This window comes from Sciurus carolinensis, chromosome 5, assembly GCF_902686445.1.
Source record: "Sciurus carolinensis chromosome 5, mSciCar1.2, whole genome shotgun sequence".
Lineage (NCBI taxonomy): Eukaryota > Metazoa > Chordata > Mammalia > Rodentia > Sciuridae > Sciurus > Sciurus carolinensis.
In genome coordinates this window covers 947,243-966,216 of record NC_062217.1, presented here as the reverse complement: position 1 = coordinate 966,216, position 18,974 = coordinate 947,243, and the positions used below count along the sequence as shown (strand labels likewise).

Below are 18,974 nucleotides of genomic sequence, written 5' to 3'. Positions count from 1 at the left end.
TCCTGGCCCCACCGGCTCCATTGCCCACTGGCCAACTGAGCTGTCCTGCCTTGGCTTCTTGACTGAGCTTTGCAGCACCCAGAGCTTGGGCCCGAGGTCCAACTTACTTGTACCAAGGACTCCGAATGATAGAGTCCTCACCAATGTCTGAGAGAGCACGCTGGGGCAGGGCGGTCCAGTGTTGAGACAGAGTCCACCTCTCCTCCATCCCTGCAGTGACCACCACGTGTTGAGGCAGAGTCCACCTCTCCTCCATCCCTGCAGTGACCACCACGTGTTGAGGCAGAGTCCACCTCTCCTCCATCCCCTGCAGTGACCACCTGGTGTTGAGGCAGAGTCCACCTCTCCTCCATCCCTGCAGTGACCACCACGTGTTGAGGCAGAGTCCACCTCTCCTCCATCCCTGCAGTGACCACCAGGGTTGAGGCAGAGTCCACCTCTCCGCCATCCCCTGCAGTGACCACCACGTGTTGAGGCAGAGTCCACCTCTCCTCCATGCCCTGCAGTGACCACCCGGTATTTAGACAGAGTCCACCTCTCCTGCATCCCCTGCAGTGACCAGCTGGTGTTGAGGCAGAGTCCACCTCTCCTCCATCCCTGCAGTGACCACCTGGTTGAGGCAGAGTCCACCTCTCCTCCATCCCCTGCAGTGACCACCTGGTATTGAGGCAGAGTCCACCTTTCCTCCATCCCCTGCAGTGACCAGCTGGTGTTGAGGCAGAGTCCACCTCTCCTCCATCCCCTGCAGCGAGGTCCTGATTTTGAGGCAGAGTCCACCTCTCCTGCATCCCCTGCTTGACCACGGCAGTGGCGGGCCAGAGAGAAAACCTCATTGCAGCCACATGGGCCCCCTGGTCAGCCTCTCCCGAGGTCCATCCTTCAACCCTCTGTGGCATCTTCAGAGCCAGTGCCTGCTCCCGTTCCTTGTGGTGGCTGCAGACACACTGCAGCACAGACGGGCCCAGGGCCCCTGCCTTGCCCTGTCCACGGGGATCTCAATGGCCCCCTCCCCTCGGCGGGAGGGCTACTGTGAGGCAGGGCCAGCTGCTGGGTTCAGCGGGTGTGTGTTCTGTTGAGGGACCGCACCCTGCTGGCCACAGTTCCCACATGTCTGGCCGGGTGGTTCCCCGGGCCACTCTGTGCTGTCCAGTGGTGTTGGGTATGGCTGTGCTCTCCCGTGTCCCTGGGGCCCAGGCCTCTGTGGCTCTCAGGGCCCAGGGTCTGCCTCCCAAGAGCCCGGGGGCGGCGGGGGGCCAGCCACGCTGCAGACCTCAGCTCAGCTCAGCACGGCCCCTTTTATCCGTGGAGGGCAGTGCTCCTGAGCACCAGGGACCCCAGGAGCATCCTGGAGGCCCCTTGGTCCCTGTCCCACCACCACAGTGACCACCTCCTGGGCTCCCACCTCGGCCTCCCTGATCATGTCCCCTGGCCCCCAGGAGGTGGCAGTCCCCTGATCCGTGCTGCTCCCTCCAGCCTCCTCGTTCCTCTCACATCTGGCCTGTCACTGCGAGCCAGCACGATGGCCACTGACCACACATGGCCCTTTAGCTTCAGAATGGAATTTAAAGCCCACGCTGTGGGGCCGGCGCTATTTCCGTGCACCTGTGGCCAGGGGCTGTGTGTCGAGTGGCCATGGACCGTGGCATGGCCACGTCGACAGCCAGCACGCTCATCGTCGGAGGTCTTGCCGAGGTGCCACCCGGGCCCTCGCCCCAGAAGAGAGCTGCTGCCGACGCCTGCTGGGGACGCTGGTGTCTCGCCACAGGGGAGCGCGTGGAAGCGCAGGAAGGCTTGGCAGCCCTCCCTCCGGCCCTCCGCAGCCCAGCTGCCCTGCTCGCCGGCTGCCCCTCGGGGCTGGGGCTGGTGGAGGGTGGGAGACAAAGGCCGCCAGCATCCTGTTGTGGAGTTGCAGCCCCAGGGTGCAGAGGAGCCTCCCAGCAGCCTAGGAAGGGCTGGCTAAGCTCCCGGGCAGTGGTGGGGACCGAAGGCGACAGGCGCTGCACCTGGCCAGCAGCTCTGCAGGTGTGGCCGCTCGGGGGCGCCCAGCCTCGCCCCTCATCTGTTCCTTCTTTGACTGGTGCACAGCTGCTCTGAGTGGGCAGGTGGGCAGGGTGCAGGCCTTGGCGTCTGTGGTCGGGTCTCAGGAGGCCTTCCCTGCCGTCATGGTGGGTCCCAGGGACTGTAGAAAGAGCGGAGGGCAGAGCCACCTGGAGGGCTGGACTGGCCTCTGCAGACTCTCCACACAGCAGGGCCTTGGGTTCTTGGTTGCTTCTAATTTGGAAAGAAAGGTGGTGTTTAGCCCAGTGGCTCCTCAGGAACTGTGGGCTTAGTGCTCTCTATTCCGGAGAATTCTCCTCTCTTCCACTCCTCAGCCACGGGCCCTCTCCAACCCCTCAGCCTGCCACCTGGCACTCTACACTGGGCCTCCGCTAGGGGACCTGCAGAGGGGCCTTGAGACTGGGGACCTGCCCGGCCCTGCATGAGTAATGTGTGGCCCAGAGTGGCCCAGCTCCCTCCCACCCCAGAGACCAGGAGGCAGCTGCTCTGCAGCCTCCTGGGTTCCAGGTGTTTCAGTGAGTGCAGACCCAGGAACCAGCCGGCCCAGGAGAAAGTGGCCTGCGGGAGGAGTCCCTGCAGTCCTGAAGGCTGCCATCTCCTCAGTTAGGTCCCCACACAGGGTGTTCCTGCACACGGCTAGGACGCTCCCAGTCCAGAGGCGGCTGTGCCACATCAGGCCTGGGCACCAGGCACTAGGAGAATGAGAGGGGAGGCCCCCAAGTCTCCACCCCAGCCCCAGCCCCAGCCCCAGCCCCAGGTGCAGCATCTTCGTAACCACACGAGGGCACCGCAGAGCGAGCCCCTGGCTTACAGGAGTAAATTGGGCAGCCTGGTCCCTGAGCCCAGTTCCTGGCCTTCAGCCGATACATCATACCTTTATAAATCGTGCACGTTTTACTCCAGGGATTCGTCTTAAACTCTGATGTCAGGCAAGATGTGAGAAATGGTCCTGTTCAAGCTGGAGAGGTATTTTGTATTTTTATGAGATCTTTTAAAAACTGTAGAAACTTTCCCGTGGACTGGACGTTCCCTTGGTGCTGTAGAGGGACTTCCCACCCTTGCCACATCTCCAACCTGTCCTCACCACTTTCTGTTGTGGAGTTGCAGCTCCAGGGTGCAGAGGAGCCTCCCAGCAGCCTAGGAAGGGCTGGTTAAGCTCCCGGGCAGTGGTGGGGACCAAAGGCGACAGGCGCTGGACCTGGCCAGCAGCTCTGCAGGTGTGGCCGCTCGGGGGCGCCCAGCCTCGCCCCTCATCTGTTCCTTCTTTGGCTGGTGCACAGCTGCTCTGAGTGGGCAGGTGGGCAGGGTGCAGGCCTTGGCGTCTGTGGTCGGGTCTCAGGAGGCCTTCCCTGCCGTCATGGTGGGTCCCAGGGACTGTAGAAAGAGCAGAGGGCTCCGCCCCGCGAGCTGGCCCTTGCATATGGGGCACCATCACTGCTCGCTCCCTGGCTGCCCCTCCCGCTCCTTTCTTCAGGGAGCCGTAGCTCGGCCTCCACCAGGGCACCTCTCAAGGCCCACTCCCATCTCCTGAATTCCAGCTCCCAGGCCCCTGTGCTGGAGTACTGGTGTCTGAGCCCCCACTGTGGTGCCAGCACCCAAGGCCTGGGACTGATGTGGGGCCCCGGGCTCCAGCCAGTACCCCACTCTTGCCTCCTGATCTTGGAGCGCTAACTTCTCTATGCCTCAGTTTTGCCACCTGTAAAATGGGGCACCTTAAGGAAGTCTCTGCATGCTTGATAGTGCCTCCCTCACCCTTGTCACCAGGGGCTTGGAGATGTGGCCTCAGCTGCACCTGCCCCACCACGAGCCCCTGCATGGGACCCATCTCTGGATACAGCTAGTCCCCCGGCTCCCCACTGGGTCCTGCAGCAGAGGCAGCTGGGCCAGTCTTGGGAAATGTGAAGCCAGGGTGTCCAGGTGCCCCTGCAGGGAGCCCCATCCCTGTGTCCGGCTGCTCTGTGCTTGTGGCTCCTGCCCAACACCACCAGTCAGACCTGAGGCCAGTGGAGCTGGAGGAGCAGTGGACCTTGGAGGCCAGAGTGGGGAGGGATCTGTCCTGACTCCACAGCTCAACTGGCCCACCCAGTGGGATCAACCGGCAGAGTCTGCAGTCTGTTGAGCAGCCAGCAGCAGAGGAGCTATTTTGAGTGAAAGCTCATGTTTATTCATGAGTTACTGAGCCAAACTGCCCTCTGCATGTGCAGCCTGCATCACCAGCCCGGCGTGAGCAGTCAGCAGCGTGGACCATGCTTTGTGCCCCACGGTCAGGGCATCCGAGGAGCCCCACAGAGTGCTGCATGCATAACCCCCGTGGCCCACGCTTTAGGATGCCCTGGATTGCTCCCTTCCCCCTGATGTCCTGTAAGCAGCCGGCTTGGGTATGTTCAGAGGCGTGGAAATTAGCGATTGGAGTCGGTGCCTTCCCGTGGCCTGCCTTGTTCCTTCCTGCTGTGGATTGGCTGTGGTGGCAGCTGCTGGCACTACACAATTGGCTTGGATGGGAAGTCACCACGGAGGCAGAGCTCTGCTCCTACACTGTGACTCAGCTCCTGCCAGGCGGAGCCCAGGGGCAAGGAACCCGCCGCACGACAGGAGCGCTGTGCCGTGCACGACCAGAGCTGCTGCAGCGGGAAGCACCCGCCTCTCACTCCCGGCAGATGCCCGTGAGCCTCCGGAAGCTCAGGGCTTTTCTCCCAGAGTCCCAGCCATGCTGTTGGGGTGATTGTTTAACGTGGACAGACAGGGGGACCTCAGACGCTGGGACTCGTGTGATGTGCAGGTCCTAAAACCTGTATGGAGGGTTCCATCCGCTGGCCACCCAGGAAAAGAAGGCGGCGGGCTGTGACGGAATGTGAACTGCCTGGCTCAGGAGGACGTCTGCGCCCGGTGCTTGAGCTGACGTGTCAATGTCAGGCAGGAAACAGCCAACGCCTGCCCGTCTCCAGATAGGAGCGAGTGTGGGAAGTTGCCGATGGGCTGCACGGGCCCCTGGACACCTGCACCTGCTGCGGCGCCCCCCGCATGCTCTTCACCCTGCCGCGCAATGGTGCAGGACTGTAGGAGGCTGGCTCGCCCTGCGGTTTCCAGGAGGATACGTGGGCAGCCGGGCTCCCGCCTGCCCTCGCTAACCGCAGCTGTCTCTCCTTTCAGCCTCCAGGATGCGGGCATTGGATTCATCCTGGTGATAGACCGAAGGCAGGACAAATGGACCTCCGTGAAGGCGTCCGTCCTGCGGATAGCCGTAAGTGCTCTGCTGGGCTCCTGGCCATGTGCCACACCCTGCCCTCTCCAGTCCCTGCTCTGCTGCTCTGTGCCAAGTGGGAGGGCTCGGCCGTGGGTTGGCTGGCTCCCGGGTTCCAGTGCAGAGTGGGCTGAGCAAGTGTGGAGCCCACGGGGCTCCAGAGTTGCTGGGGGTGCACGTGCGTGCCTGCTTTCTCAAGCAGCTTGCTCTTAGGAATTTGTCATAACTGCACTCACTCCAAAGTGGAAGTCCTGAACGGCAGGTTGCTAGCAGTGCCGCAGTCTTCAGGACGGAAGCTGGAGGGCGTGCTGACCTTCTAGACGACTCTTTCCAGCCGGGTGGCTGATTCCCCATCTCTCAGCCCCAGAGGCCTTAGCTGTCCTTAGCAACCTGCCTGCACTTCCAGGTCCTGCCTGCTCCCCCACAGCAGAAAAGCCTGCAGCAGTCTTTCTAGAGGGGACAGATGGAGCCCGCGGAAAGCCTCTGGGTCTTATTTTGGGCAGCTACTTCCCGCCACCACCCCCAGTGCGGGGCACTCCTCCCGAGCTGAGTTCACCCACGCTCTTTTTCCTTATCAGCGCAGCTTCACGGCTGCGAGGGCCCCCAAAAAGTTTGCCAGCAGGGTACCAGAGCAGCGCCCCCAGGCCTGTCCAGGGACTGCATTCCCACACCCTGCCCTGGGCTCCCGTCCACACGTCCACGGGAGCCTGTCCCCTTGGCCTGCCGAGCTGGCGTCTGGTGCTGCAGAGGAACCCGTTCCTGCCCACAGATGGCCTCCGTGTTGCTCCTGTAAGGAGCATGACGGGCTCAGGGTTCCGGGGCAGCCTGTCCTCCGGGCGCTATCTCTGAGGTCTGTGGCGGTCCCTGAAGGGCAAGCCCCGTCCCAGCCCTCCGTGCTGCCCGTGCAGCTGTTCGTCTGAATGAATGGGACGCAGGCGGTCCCTAGAGCGGGGCCCCTCCCTCCGCCGACCACCCCGAGTCTGGAAAGTGCTTCTGACCAGCACCCGTTCACAGCCCGTGTCCTCTCATCCCTTTAGACGGAAAGATCCGCACCGCCGGAGCAGGCCATTCTGAACTCAGACGCAGGAAGCCTGGGGGTTGGCCAGTCCCGGGTCGGGCCCGTGGGTTCCCCGGTCAGTGTGCCACCGTTCACAGGGAAGTCCACACTGGCCTGACGGCGGCCTCCGCCTGGCCAGCCCGCTCTGTCATTGACCACCAGTGTCAGTGGACCAACTGGTCCCAGCAGGAGTCCACCAGGCTGCCCTGACATCCCTGGGGCAGGTCAGCCCTCATGCTCGCTGCCCCAGGGCCTCTGCCCCTTGGTGCACACACCCCGCGGAGCCCCAGCCACCGCCACGGCTCCTCCTCACCCCTCACGCACGTGCACAGGCACCTCCCAGGCTCCCGCCCTGGGGCCGGGCTCCCCTCTGGAGACACCTGCTCACCTGCACGCGGCCCCCCAGGCCTGTCGGTGGAGCCTCTGTACACACGCCTCTGCCTGCAGTGCCATGTGTTGCTCCTGGTAAGATGTTAGGAAGTCCCCTAGGTATGCGGTCGCTTTCTTAAAAACACAGGAATCTTTTAGAAACGGAAGCAGCCCTCTGAGGCGGACCCGCCGGACAGCAGCTCTGTGCAGCTGAGCTGATGCTGGCACAGCCCTGGGGCAGAGTATGAGCTCAGCCGCGTCCCGCGGGGAGCTTCGGGAGGAGCGTGGCTCATCTTCCAAACTTTGTTTTGGAAAATCATAGCTGAAAAGTTACTATTTGAGTCTTTTATTTTTGCTTCATGAAAATGCAGCCTCTTCCGAGGCTCACGGCATTCCCAGCACTGGCGGGGGCGCCGAAGTCCGCATCTCCCCAGCAAAGCTGTGGGAGCCAGAGGGCAGGGCCGTCCTGGAGGGAGAAGGCCGCAGCCGTGCTGGTGGGTCTGTCGTGCGCCCAGCGCCTGTTCTGGGTCCTGTCACGCGCCTGTGGGAGGAAGGAGGCTAAGCCAGAGGCCCACGGCCGGGTGGGGGGCGGGGCAGGAAGGACGTCGCTGCAGGGGGCAGGCAGCAGGCAGGAGTGTGGCGAGGCTCGCTGGAGGAGCCTGTGCGTCAGGAACGTGGTGCACAAGCGGCTGAGCAGCCAGGGGATGTGGGGTAGCAGGCCTTGAGCCTGAGACCCTCTGGGATGTCCCTGAGAAACCCAGGAAAAGCCCAGGGAGGCCAGGCTGGAGAGGAGGACCCTCGTCTGGGCACTCAGAGGTCGCCCTGGAAGGCCCTCGGTGGTCTCATGTGGGGTGGCAGATGACACCCTGTCTGTCCACGTGGCATGCTGGGCCCTGAGAGGGCAGCCAGCGAGAGCAGCCGGGAAGGGCACCTCCTGGGTCTTTACTTATTTATTTTTGGCATCAGGGATTGAACCCAGGGGCACTTAACCACTGAACCACATCCCCAGCCCCTTTTGTATTTTTAGAGACAGGTTCTTGCTGAGTTGCTTAGGGCCTCACTAGGTTGCTGAGGCTTGCCTTGAACTTGCAATCCTCCTGCCTCAGCCTCCCGAGCCACTGGGATTATAGGTGTGCACCACCACAGCTGGCTCCTCTTGGGTCTTGGTGCCGTGTTTCAGGGACAGCTCTGTGGACCCTTGGGTAGGACAGCAACCAGATGGGGACTCTGCCTATGCCTTCATCCAAGTCGCTGGGATGCTACCACTTGGCATCAGTCAAGGCCAGCCAAGCCCTGTGCTCCAGCGAGGTCCTGCCAGCACCTGGCATAGCGGGTGAAACAGCTACTCCTGCCCAGGGCCCTGGCCACCAGTGAGATCTGCACTTACGTAATGCTCTGCGATTATGGGCTATTCTTAGCCCATCCAGGCTGCCTCATAGCCGAACCTTCCCTAATTTGGAGTGTTCTTTTTTCCTTTTTGCACGCCTCAGAATAGAAAACTAAGACGTTAGAAGAGCCAAAATCCTTGTTCCTAAAATCAATCTCCCTGTGCTGCTGTCAGGAGCAGAGCACTGTCCATCTGACCACATTTTGGAGACTGACTTGTGTGCTGCCCATCACAGGGTCCTGCACGGGTGCCCATCACAGGAAGTGCAGGCAGAAATGATGAGACCCACAGTAGAGGACCCAGGCCTCTCCTGTCCTTCTGGACATTGGTCAGAAGTTTGGATAGTGCTTGGATGGAGTCTTATGGACACCTACATCTGCTCTTGCAGGATGCTGTCAGAATCCAATCCTCCTCTTCACCGGCGGGGCGTTTCTGGAGTTCGTAGTAGAGTGCACACATGAATGCTTAGAGCCAGCCGAGTTCCACGGAATCCATATCTGCAGGGTGCCAAGAAAACTGGGTGTGAGGAGCTTTCTGTCTGCCTGAGCCAAAGCTGGTCTTGCAGCAGCGCCCTCTGAGTGTGCTCAAGGTGCCGAGGGAGTGTCCGAGAGACCAGGACACTTAGGTCACCAGCCAGCAGCACCTGGGCTGACAGTCGCATTGACCCTCCTGTGCCCCTCCTCAGGCTCCAAGGAGGAGTTGGCAGCTGGGCAGGGGAACTGTGGAGGAGCAGCCTGAGCGGGCAACACGGGGGGCTTCTCAGTGGAGGTAGACTGGCTGGAGGCCCAGCAGGGAGGCAGCGCTTGCCCAGCAGAGGGGATGGGCTTCCCCTGGGGCACAAAGGGGAGGTGCCAGTCAGCAAGGGTGGCACAGGCCACCTGGGAGGAGAGGCTCACCGAGGACAGGAGGCCCTGTGCTGGAGGGCAGGGAGTTGACCGACTCTGCAGGACTGGCTTCTGCTGTCAGGACGCAGCTTCAGGCAGGACCCAGGTGCACCCAGCACTGACCAGGCGACTTCCACATGGGCATTGTGGTGGGAGGTGGGCTGGTACCGAGCATTTCCTGGGCACGAACTCTGCTGTGAAGTGCTTCTAACTCACTCTGCCACTCCCGCTTGGCTTCACGGGACATGGGACCTTCCTATAGGCTGGGTGGCTGGGGAGGAGTGACCTCCCCATAACAAGGTCCCAGCTCATCCCCTGGAGTGGTGGTCCCAGTGCACCGGTCCATGTGGAATACCCCTGAGGGACAATGGGCAGGAAGGGTTCTCCAGTTGGAGGGACCCTCCTGTAGAGACGGTGCCCTTCCTGCTTGTTTCTTCTTCATGTCGTGGTCTTAGCATGACGCCATGGCGGGAGGGCTCAGAGGCACCCTTTTCTGCCCCTACACTGGACCTGGCACCCGAGGGCCACAGCCACGGCTCCGGCCACCCTGTTCCCCGGGACTTACGAACCGTGCAGTCCAAAATTGCTGACAGAGCAATTTCAAATGTCTCGCCACCAAAAGGGAAGAGCAGGTGCCGGGGGTCTGTTGGCACTTGCCGGGGTCATCCCTGGGTGGCTCATGTGCACTGTCACGGCGCCTGCTGTGGAGGCACCCACCCCCCGTGAGCCTCGCACCAGCACCCCTTTCCAGCTCCGTGTGTGGCAGTAGTCGTCTTCTTGGCTCATTTTTGTGACGCCGAGCTCGCAATGCGTGTGTGGAACACCTGGTGGCCTGAGGGTTGGCTTCAGGTGGCTCTGGGTTGGGGACGTGGCCTCCAAGTAGACAGAGAAGAGAAGCCCACAGTGACTCAGCACCTCCTCCTCGGCTTCTAATCCACAAGTTCACAGGACACCTTGGAGGTGTGTCCTCCCTTGAGAGCCATGGAGACGCCACCCTTAGCCAGGCTGTGCAGATCCTTGGCTGCCCTCCTAGGAGACTCGAGCCAAATGGCCTCTCCGGCTGGCCTCGTGAGAGTGGCATCTGGCATCTGTTGCATGTCCATGCAGACGTCCAGCACAGCATGGGGCGCCCTGGGATGGACACCCTGCCCATTTCCACCTGGAAAGCTGCTCTGAGTCAGACTCTCAGGACTGTTAACCCTGAGGCACAGACTTTCAAAGGTGTTTTTAAACTCTTGTTTATTTTTTGGCTACTATCAGAAATGTAACTGGTTAGGTTTCAGGTGCCATATTTGAAGTTAAATATGTAACATAAACGTGGCTTTGGTCCCTAAGAAAAGCAGGTGCTCGTTTGCTTCTTTGCTTTGCAGGGTCTGGACCCGGGTGCTCTACCACTAGGTGACGTCCCTGCCCTTTTCATTTTTTATCTTGAGACGGGGTCTCCCAGGTTGCTCAGGCTGGCCTGGAACTTGGAACCCTCCTGCCTCAGCCTCCCGAGTGGCTGGGATCATGGGTGGCCACTGCAGCTGACTTGGTGAGGGCATTTAAGCGGCCTCTCTGGCAGGGGTTCTCTGGTTTCTGAGGTGTCACCGGGGCTTTCCCTAAGCACGTAACTGCTGGGGCGATTTCCCACTTCGTCGGCCTCTAGCACGTTGGTCGAGAAGCCCGTCATGCTGTTCTCACTCCACCTTGACCCTTCACGGCCGTCACCTCACACGCCTCTCCTAGTGTGCCAGGATCAGCCGCAGAGAATGGACACTGCACATTCTTATTAGGTGGAAACCTGATGCCACTTCACAAGGACTTGATTGTCAAGCCATTGGCTTCTCCCAGGGTGTCGAGGGACGAGGTCACTGATCACTGGGGGCACCTTGGGATCCACTCAGCAGCCATGGCCTCACGGAGCCGTGCGTGATGCTGCAGGATGCAGACGTGGGTGGTGTCCGAGGGCCTCGCCAAGGCCTTAGGAGGGCTGCAGACCACTCTGCAGGAGACCCCAGTGGCTCGGCTGTCTTCACCCCATCCTCTGGGAATGGCACCTCCCCGGCACAGCTCGCTGTATGGCAGCTGGGGACACACGGTCCTCCCTGAGTGCCAGGTAGTGCATGACCGGGTTGAGGGTCCCCAGGGGTCAGCTACACAGAGACAGGCCTGGTTTTAGCACTGATTGGCTCTTGTCTGGAGGCCAGACACCTGCAGTATGGTCCCTGGTCCTCATTGACTCCGTGACCCCCTCGTCCAGGGCACTGGGTTGAAAGGGCACCGGAGAAGCCTGTCTCATGAGCCAGGTGTTACCTGTCTCTCACTCCCAGCCTCCTGCTAGTCTCTGGGGCTCATATGCCTGGAGCTCTGTCCCTGTAGCCACTGTGGCCAGGCCATCAGCCTTGGTCCAAACGTCCCGAGCATCCCTCCTGGATGCTCAGGTGTGGGCCTGGCCCGGGGTCAGCTTTAGTGGTGAGGCGGGTTCTCTGCCCTCCCACCACCTCTGTGTTCAGGCCTCAGGGCTGTGCCGCTCTTCCCGCCTCTTGTGTTCTGTGAGCGTCTCGCCTGGTCATCAGAGAGCAGACTCCACAGCTTCGGGGATTCCCTGTGGGCAGGGTCTCCTCCTGTGTGTCCAGCAGGGCATGCCACTGAGCATTCGCTCTGCCAGGCACCTGCCAGGCGCCGGATCCATCCCCACGTGCGACACGGCAGACCCAGCAGACCCGGCTCCGACCCCCTGTGCAGGTGGAGAGACAGGCTCAGGAAGCAGAGTGAAGTACACAGTCACAGGCCTGTGTGTGACCAGGCACGTCGTGTGACTGCTCAAGCATGTGTGTGCACTGGGGCATAGGCAGGCCTTATCTTTGTTTTCGTGATGTAGGTTATGTGTCTGCAGCTTTTTTTTCTTTTTCTTTGTTTTGACAAGTTTCTTTTCCCCACGTTTTCTGGACTGCCAGAGCCAAGTACCGCAGGCGGGCGGCTCGCACAGACATCTACTCCCGCCGTTCTCCAGGCTGGAAGCCTGGGACCCAGGGCACAGGCCGTTCCCAGGGAGCCTGCCCAGGCTCCCTCTGTTGGCCGCAGTGGCAGCCAAGCCTGGCATTGCCTGGCCTGCGGAGCGGCTCTGCTCCACCTCCCTGCCTGTGTCCTGCTCCCCCGTCCTGCGTGGACAGCAGTCACGTTGGTTGGGCACCTCAGGGACGCACTTCTGCTTGCCCCTGGGAGGACCCCCTCCACAGGGCCCCGTTCTGAGTGCTGGGACTTAGGACCCTGCCTGTGAGGCTGTAGTCGCGCTGAGTCTTCAGCTCGTGACCCGTGTTCACAGGGCCCCATGGTCAGCTGCGGCGTGCGGGTGGGATGCTGGGGCCTCAGCTGTCCACGGAGATGGCTCAGGCCCTCCTCCTTGTCCTGCAGGCATCCTTCCCAGCAAACCTGCAGCTGGTCCTTGTTCTTCGCCCGACCGGGTTCTTCCAGCGGACTCTCTCTGACATCGCCTTCAAGTTCAATAGAGATGACTTTAAGATGAAGGTGCCGGTAAGTACAGAAGGACCCCAGTGGCCTTGGCCCCCGGTGGTGGCCAGCACTCTGGAGCCCCTTAGTCTGCAGCCCGAGTGAGCCTGCAGGCCTTGCTGGGAGCCCAGCTTCCTCGGAGCCCTGGTGCTGGCTGCTCCTCCCGTGCTCCCCAGGCTCAGGTCCGAAGGCACAGCCAGGCCCTTGGCTGGGCCTCCGGCAGGAGCTACCCCAGAGAGTGGCTAGAAGTAGGACTTTCTACCTTCACGAGGGCCACGGCCTGGGCTCTGCCAGTGCCCAGGGAGAAACCTGGGGAAGAGGGTGCAGGTATCCTACAGGGAAGCCCAGACTGGCCCTGCGCCTGCGACAGCCCAGTGGGCAGTCCCTGCCCAGCTCTGCGCCACCCACGGAAAGGACACTGGGGCACCATCCTCTAGCAATGAAGGCTGCAGAGCCCCCTGGAAACCCGTGCAATCTGGAAACCTGATGGTCAGTCAGCTCAGGCCAGTCTCTGCAGAGCTGCCACTGGGCAGTAGCCCCGCGAATGCACTTTTTCACAAGCAGAACAGGAACTCAGAGGCCAGTGCCAGGCCCCACAGACCCTCCAAGAATGCCACCCAGATTGCTTTTGGGAAGTGGAGAACCCAGGCCGCGGGCACTGGTACCAGATCCCGCTGTTCCTCAGGACGCAGGCAGCAGATGCCCCTCTGCCCCAGCCCACGGAAACCCCTGCTGCTCCCACCCTCTGCTCCAGGTGAGCACGAGCCCTTCCCTGAGCAGAGTGGGCAGGGCAGGCCTGCACCCTCCTGTCCCCGTCTGTGTGCCTCGGCCCTGCACGCCTCCACAGCCGACCTCCCTGAGGATCACCGTGCCCGGAGGCGAGCACGGAGCGGTGATGGAACCGCCATCATTATGCAGATCCTGAGGCCGAGTGAGGCTGCTGTGGGTCTGGGTGAGCTGAGCCTTGGTGGCCCTGGGAGCAGCAGGCTCCCAGGTGTTGGGGACCTGCTTCCAAGAACTGATGAAGGGCAGGACCCTGCAGGCGGTGACTCCTGCCCAGACCCGGGCATGGGAGCTGTGCATCCTGTGGCTCTTGTGATCCATGTCACCAAGCCTGGCCTTTTCCCTGAACCACGGTGACAGCAGACTCCACCCTGGGACGTGTCACAGGAACAAGGCAGGTGACCTGCTGTCCCTGCACAGGCTACTCTGCCAACTGGCACTTCCTGTGTGTTAGCAGGTTGTCAGGAGTGGGCTCCAGGAAACCATCCCTGGCATCTGCAAACTCCCCGCCTATTTTGGGAAGTTCTTTGGCTTATAGAAAGGTCGTCTGAAGGGTGTGGTCCTGCAGGTGCTGTGTCCGCTGAGGGGCTGTGGGTGGAGAGCATCGTGACCCATCCATGGCCTCCCTTCTCTAGTGGCTGAAAACACGCAGTGCCCAGACAGGGCGTCACTGAGAGGCAGAAGTGGTGGGAGGTGACTGTCCTTAGGCTGCCCAGGGCAATCTGGCCGCAAGTGGACAATTTCGTTAGAAAAGCAGAGAGAGAGCATGGCCTCTGCTGAGGACTGCTTTCTGGGCAGAGCTGAGGCTCGAGCGCATTTGTAGTGGTGCGCTGCTCAGGCAGGTCCTCCCCGTGGGCTCCACCCTCAGCCCCACCACTGCCAGCGAGGCTCCGCTGCGGCTGCCTTGTGCCTCGTAGGCTTCTGTAGCACCCCGCCCTCTACCCGCCAGGTTCCAGTGGCATTTACCCCTCCGTAGCAACCCCAGGTGTCTCCAGGCTCCTCAGATGTCCCCGGGGACAAATCGCCCCCAGTCGAACCCCCACTTAAACCCGCGCAGTGGTTTAATAATACATGAAGGTGTTCAGTGACATTCGAACTGAGCCTCTGAAGACCTGGTCTGCAGTATCTGTCTGCCAGCTTACAAAGCAAAGTCTATACTCCCATCTGAAGTGCCTGGACCAAAAGACCTCAAAGAGGACAAGCGAGACGTAGAAAAGTGAAGACGAGTCACGTGTGGAGTCCACTTAGCCACGCGGCCACACGTTCCCGGGAAGGCAAGCCTGGGAGCTGCCGCTCACTCCGCCAAGGCCGCAGCCCGACTCGGGCTACACGGATTCCTGCTAGCTCCCATGGTGGTCTCGTGGTGTATCCAGCAGGAAGAGGTGCAGAGATTGCCTTCTTTGAACGAGGGTGCTATTGATTGGCATGCCGAGTTCCCCTTGCAAGACACCCATCAAATGCCATTGTCCCCACCTGCCAGGCTCTCTGTTGGGCCTCTGCGTGCCCCTCACCATCATCTAGTGGGATCTGTCACTTTACCACTTTGCAGATGAGGAGGTCCAGACGCAGAGGTAGCCAGCAGCTTGCCCAGTCAGCCAGCTGGAGGCTGGAGCTGGGATTCCAACCCGGGGCTTCCCCCGCACAGCCATGCCGTGGCCTCCGTCTCCAGGGTGAGGGGCCACCACCCAGGTCTGCAGGTGTTCTGCTCATGGGGCTTCTGTGTCCTCCAGGTCATAATGCTGAGCTCAGTGCCAGAGCTGCACGGCTACATCGACAAGTCTCAGCTGACCGAGGACCTCGGAGGCACCCTGGACTACTGCCACTCCAGGTGGCTGTGCCACCGCACGGTGAGTGGTCCGGTGCTCCACGTGCTGTGTCCCTGATGATTCTCAGCTGAACCAGCAGAGCTGCCTTTTCCAAAAACACGTTCCCATTACCAAGTTTTCTTCCCTGAGAATGAGGAGATGGTCTCGGTGGACGTTAGTCATCATGAAGAAATAGCATGAGTAATAAGTTTGGGAGTGGCTTTAGCTGAGCTTGGAGACAAACGAAGATAGAAAACCCCAAGCCCCGCGTTGTGTTTTGTGACTCTCACATCTCTCCACGCGGAGGGAGAGAGGCAGGGAGCCCTGCAGCACCGGATGACTCTAGGGGCTGCGCCTGTCTGTAGGGCCTGCCTGGCACGTTTCTGAGGAGCCGGTGAGGAGAGAAGCTTGCGGGAGGGCGTTGCTGGCCCAGGTGCATCTGCTGGGCTCCCCCTTCTGAAGGTGGTCAGGGTGTCAGCTTTCAGAGCGCAGCCGGCAAGTCTCTGTGACGGTGTCCCTCCTCCCAGGCCATCGAAGGCTTCGCGCTCATGGTGAAGCAGACGGCTCAGATGCTGCAGGCCTTCGGGACCGAGCTGGCGGAAACAGAACTACCCAATGACGTCCAGTCGACAAGCTCGGTGCTCAGCACCCACACCGAGAAGAAGCACAAGGCGAAGGTACTGCTTACGTAAGGGCTAAGGTCAGACAGCGTAGCCCTCTCCCCACGAGGAGGGAAGAGTAGGGGGGCTCGGCAGCTGGGAACGTGAGGGGCTTCTGGTCCTGCCAGCACCCGGGAGAGCCGAGCATGCCCCTTCCAAGCCACCCAAGCAAAAGCCTCACGCACGATCACAGGAGGCTGAGAGTCAGCCAGTCCAGCAGGGACCAGAGTCCAAGCAAGGACAGGCTGGAAGCAGCCTCCTGGCCGCTCCTATTCAGGCAGACTCCTGCCCAGCTCCCCACCAGCGGGCACTGGGCAGTGGATTCTTCTAAGTATTTGGCTCTCAGTGTCGCTGCGCCCTCTGGGGTGAATGTCCTGGGTCACTTGCTCCCCTGGGCAGCCTCATGGTGATAGCCTTGAAACGGCAGCATCAGGTGGCTGTGACCTGTCGGGTCCCCAGGACACTGCCCATCTCTGCCGGGCAGGCTGCTCACACCCCGAACACGGCCTTGTGCCCCACACAGTGAGCGGCCATGGAGAGGGACGGGTAGGGGACCTGCAGCCCTACCGGGCGCCAGCCAGAGTGAGAGCATCCCTGGCCCGCCTCCTGCCCAGTGTGGGTGGGACTTGCAGGGGCGATAGCAGAAGGGAGGGTTTGTCCGCGTGCACAACGCCCGAACCTGGTGGCGGCTGGCCTGCACTGAGTGCCCCCAGTGGGCTGCAGGGTGAGGCTGCCCTCTCCCTGCAGGATGATCTGCAGCTCGCCCTGAAAGAGGGCCAGCGCATCCTCGAGAGCCTCAGAGAGCCGCTGGCTGAGAGTGCCACGCACAGCGTCAACCAGGACCAGCTGGACAGCCAGGCCACCGTGCAGAGGTGAGGCCCAGTGCCCTCCTGCCTGGCCTGGGTAGCGGAGCCAACACAGCCTCTGTGGACACGAGAGCACGGCTGGACCCCAGCACCTCCCACAGAGGAGGGCGGTCACCAGGTTGGGGGAGATGCTGCTGGAGCAGGGGCACACCCAAGTCTTCCCTACCCTGTGGCCCAGAGGACAAGGCCAGGCCAGTGGACTCTGCTCCAGCCCCTGCCGAGTCGTGTGCCTTCTGCTGTAGAAGGTGGAATCTGCGTTTCCCTGCTGTCATCTGGTAAGGTTGACAGCAGAGGAGGTCCACCCCAGGGTCCACCCCACAGTGCTCAGCGAGTCCTCCCAGTGCCTGGGCGTCTCAAGCCAGGTGGTGTCCCCACGTGAGCAGGGGCCAGAGCCTGCACCAAGCCTGGCAGTGCCCCCACAGCAGCCCCACCTGGCCCTGGCCACAGGCGGAGCAGGCCTGCTGGGCTGGGGGCCTGGGAGGGTCACACGGAGGCCTCCCGCCTAGGGGTGGGAGGACCCACCGGAGGCCCAGCCAGCTCCATGATGGACACCTCCTCAACTTCCCCAGGACTTATGTCATCATCTGTCAACCAGGCCAGCCCGAGAACCCCACAGGGGGGCATGGGGAGGGACAGGGACCCAGGCCTGTGCCTGTGAGCGGCGGTCCCCAGGAGAGCGGGCGGACACCAGCTACCCTCCCCGCCCGCTTGGTCCCACCGACTTCTCCACTCTGGTCCAGAGCTGTGAATACGAAGTCCAAACCTCGACCTTGGGGCCTCAAGAACGAGCAGATGGGGTTCAACTCAGTCGTGTGCGTGTGGTGCAGGGGGACGGAGCGCAGGAAGGAGACGCAGGGCCCAGGGCTTGGTCTGAGGGCCTCTTGCTGGTGCCGTGGCCGCCGGCAGCGTCCGGGAGGCTGTGGCTCACCTCGCTCTGCCGTCCCCAGGCTCCTGGCCCAGCTGGATGAGACGGAAGCCGCCTTCGATGAGTTCTGGGCGAAGCATCATCAGAAACTGCAGCAGTGCCTACGGCTCCGGCACTTCGAGCAGGGCTTCCGCGAGGTGAGAGTGGGCCTGCGCCTGCCCGCTGTCCCTCTGCCCCACGCTCGGGAGGCCTGGGCACCGCGTCCCCGGGCGCCGAGCGAGGCTTTGCAGAGGAGGTGCTCCCCAGCAGGCCATTTCCTTGGCGTGGTCACAGATGCACACGCAGTGGTGAGGATGGCCAGGTAGACCCCTGCCCCCTCGCCCAGCAGCCCTTGGTGACAAACGGCAGCAGGGCACAGTGGCCAGGACCCTGACGGCGTGTGGTCAGGACACAGGATCCACCCACGGCACTGGTGCTGCCCTGGCAGCCACAGGCCGCCTCCCTTCTCCCACCCCTGTGGCCTAGTGGCCTTGGGGACTGGCTCCTCTCAGCATGGTCCTCTGGAGGCCGCCCAGGTTAGCCGTGTGCTGTCGTGTTATCCTGAGTGTCTCCACGGTGCAGACGCGCCCCACCACCCCTGCTGGGCTCAAGGTGTCCCTGGGGCTCTGCTGCTGGGCCAGAGCAGTGGTGGACACCCACGTGCTCGCACTGGTGTGGACACAGTCTTCGTGTTTCTGGGGCGACTGCTCAGAGGGCAGGGTCAGGTGGTGGCTATGTGTCCAGTGTCATAGGAAACCGCCCGTTTCCAGAGGAGCCACGGTGGGCGGCCTGAGCCATCGTCTGTGCACATCCTCACCAGCAGGCCAGCACGAGGGCAGTTCTGGGGCGCTGGCGGTGGCCACGCCTTCCCTGCTGTCTGCTGACCTGAGCCTCTTCTGACGGGCGTGCTTCCCGTCACCCTCTGTCGGGAAGTGGCCCTGTCCTTCTGTTACCTGGACGCTCTGCTTCTGAGCTCTTGTTTTCCTGCTTGGTTTTGAGAGTCCCTTGCGTGCCGTAGATGCCAGTTTCTCATTGGACACGGGGTCTGCAGATCCTCCCCGTCTGGGTCTGGTCCTCTCCTCTTCCCAGCGGGACTGTGCCAGGGTGACCGTTCTTCACTTGATAACTCCGACTTGCCAGCTTTTCCTTCTGAGGCTCACACTTCTGGCCTCCGGTCGCACCTGTACCCTAAGCTCTGCTTCCTCCGTCTGGTTTCTGCTGACGTCCTGATCCCTTGAGGGAGAACCGGAGCTCGGCTCGCTCCCCGCTTCTGGATGTCAGCGGCCCCCACGCTCCTGCTGGAAAGCCTCACTCTTCTCGTGCCTTTCCGTGGAGATTTTTAAGGAATCTCGTCCATCTCTACAAAAAGGTCTGCTAGGAGATTTTGCTGGGAATTGCGATAGGCCTGCATTTGAGGGAGAACGACGTCTCTGCCGTCCAATCAACAAACCAGCAGGGTGTCCTTGCCA

At 61.8% G+C, this 18,974-nt stretch overlaps 1 protein-coding gene across 20 annotated transcripts in view; it reads left to right on the top strand.

The window, feature by feature from the left end:
• Mcf2l (MCF.2 cell line derived transforming sequence like) overlaps nucleotides 1-18,974 on the top strand; it is a 101,699-nt gene that overhangs the window by 58,532 nt on the left and 24,193 nt on the right. For 18 of the 20 annotated variants that reach the window (XM_047553185.1, XM_047553184.1, XM_047553188.1 and 15 more), the window contains 6 exons: nucleotides 5,209-5,299; nucleotides 12,393-12,512; nucleotides 15,002-15,118; nucleotides 15,604-15,753; nucleotides 16,483-16,607; nucleotides 17,549-17,663. In XM_047553185.1, coding sequence (XP_047409141.1) covers nucleotides 5,209-5,299; nucleotides 12,393-12,512; nucleotides 15,002-15,118; nucleotides 15,604-15,753; nucleotides 16,483-16,607; nucleotides 17,549-17,663 — 718 coding nt within the window. Of the gene's footprint in view, nucleotides 1-4,585; nucleotides 5,115-5,208; nucleotides 5,300-12,392; nucleotides 12,513-15,001; nucleotides 15,119-15,603; nucleotides 15,754-16,482; nucleotides 16,608-17,548; nucleotides 17,664-18,974 lie in introns of those variants that run through there. The other 2 variants (XM_047553189.1, XM_047553192.1) reach the window with 2 other exon arrangements.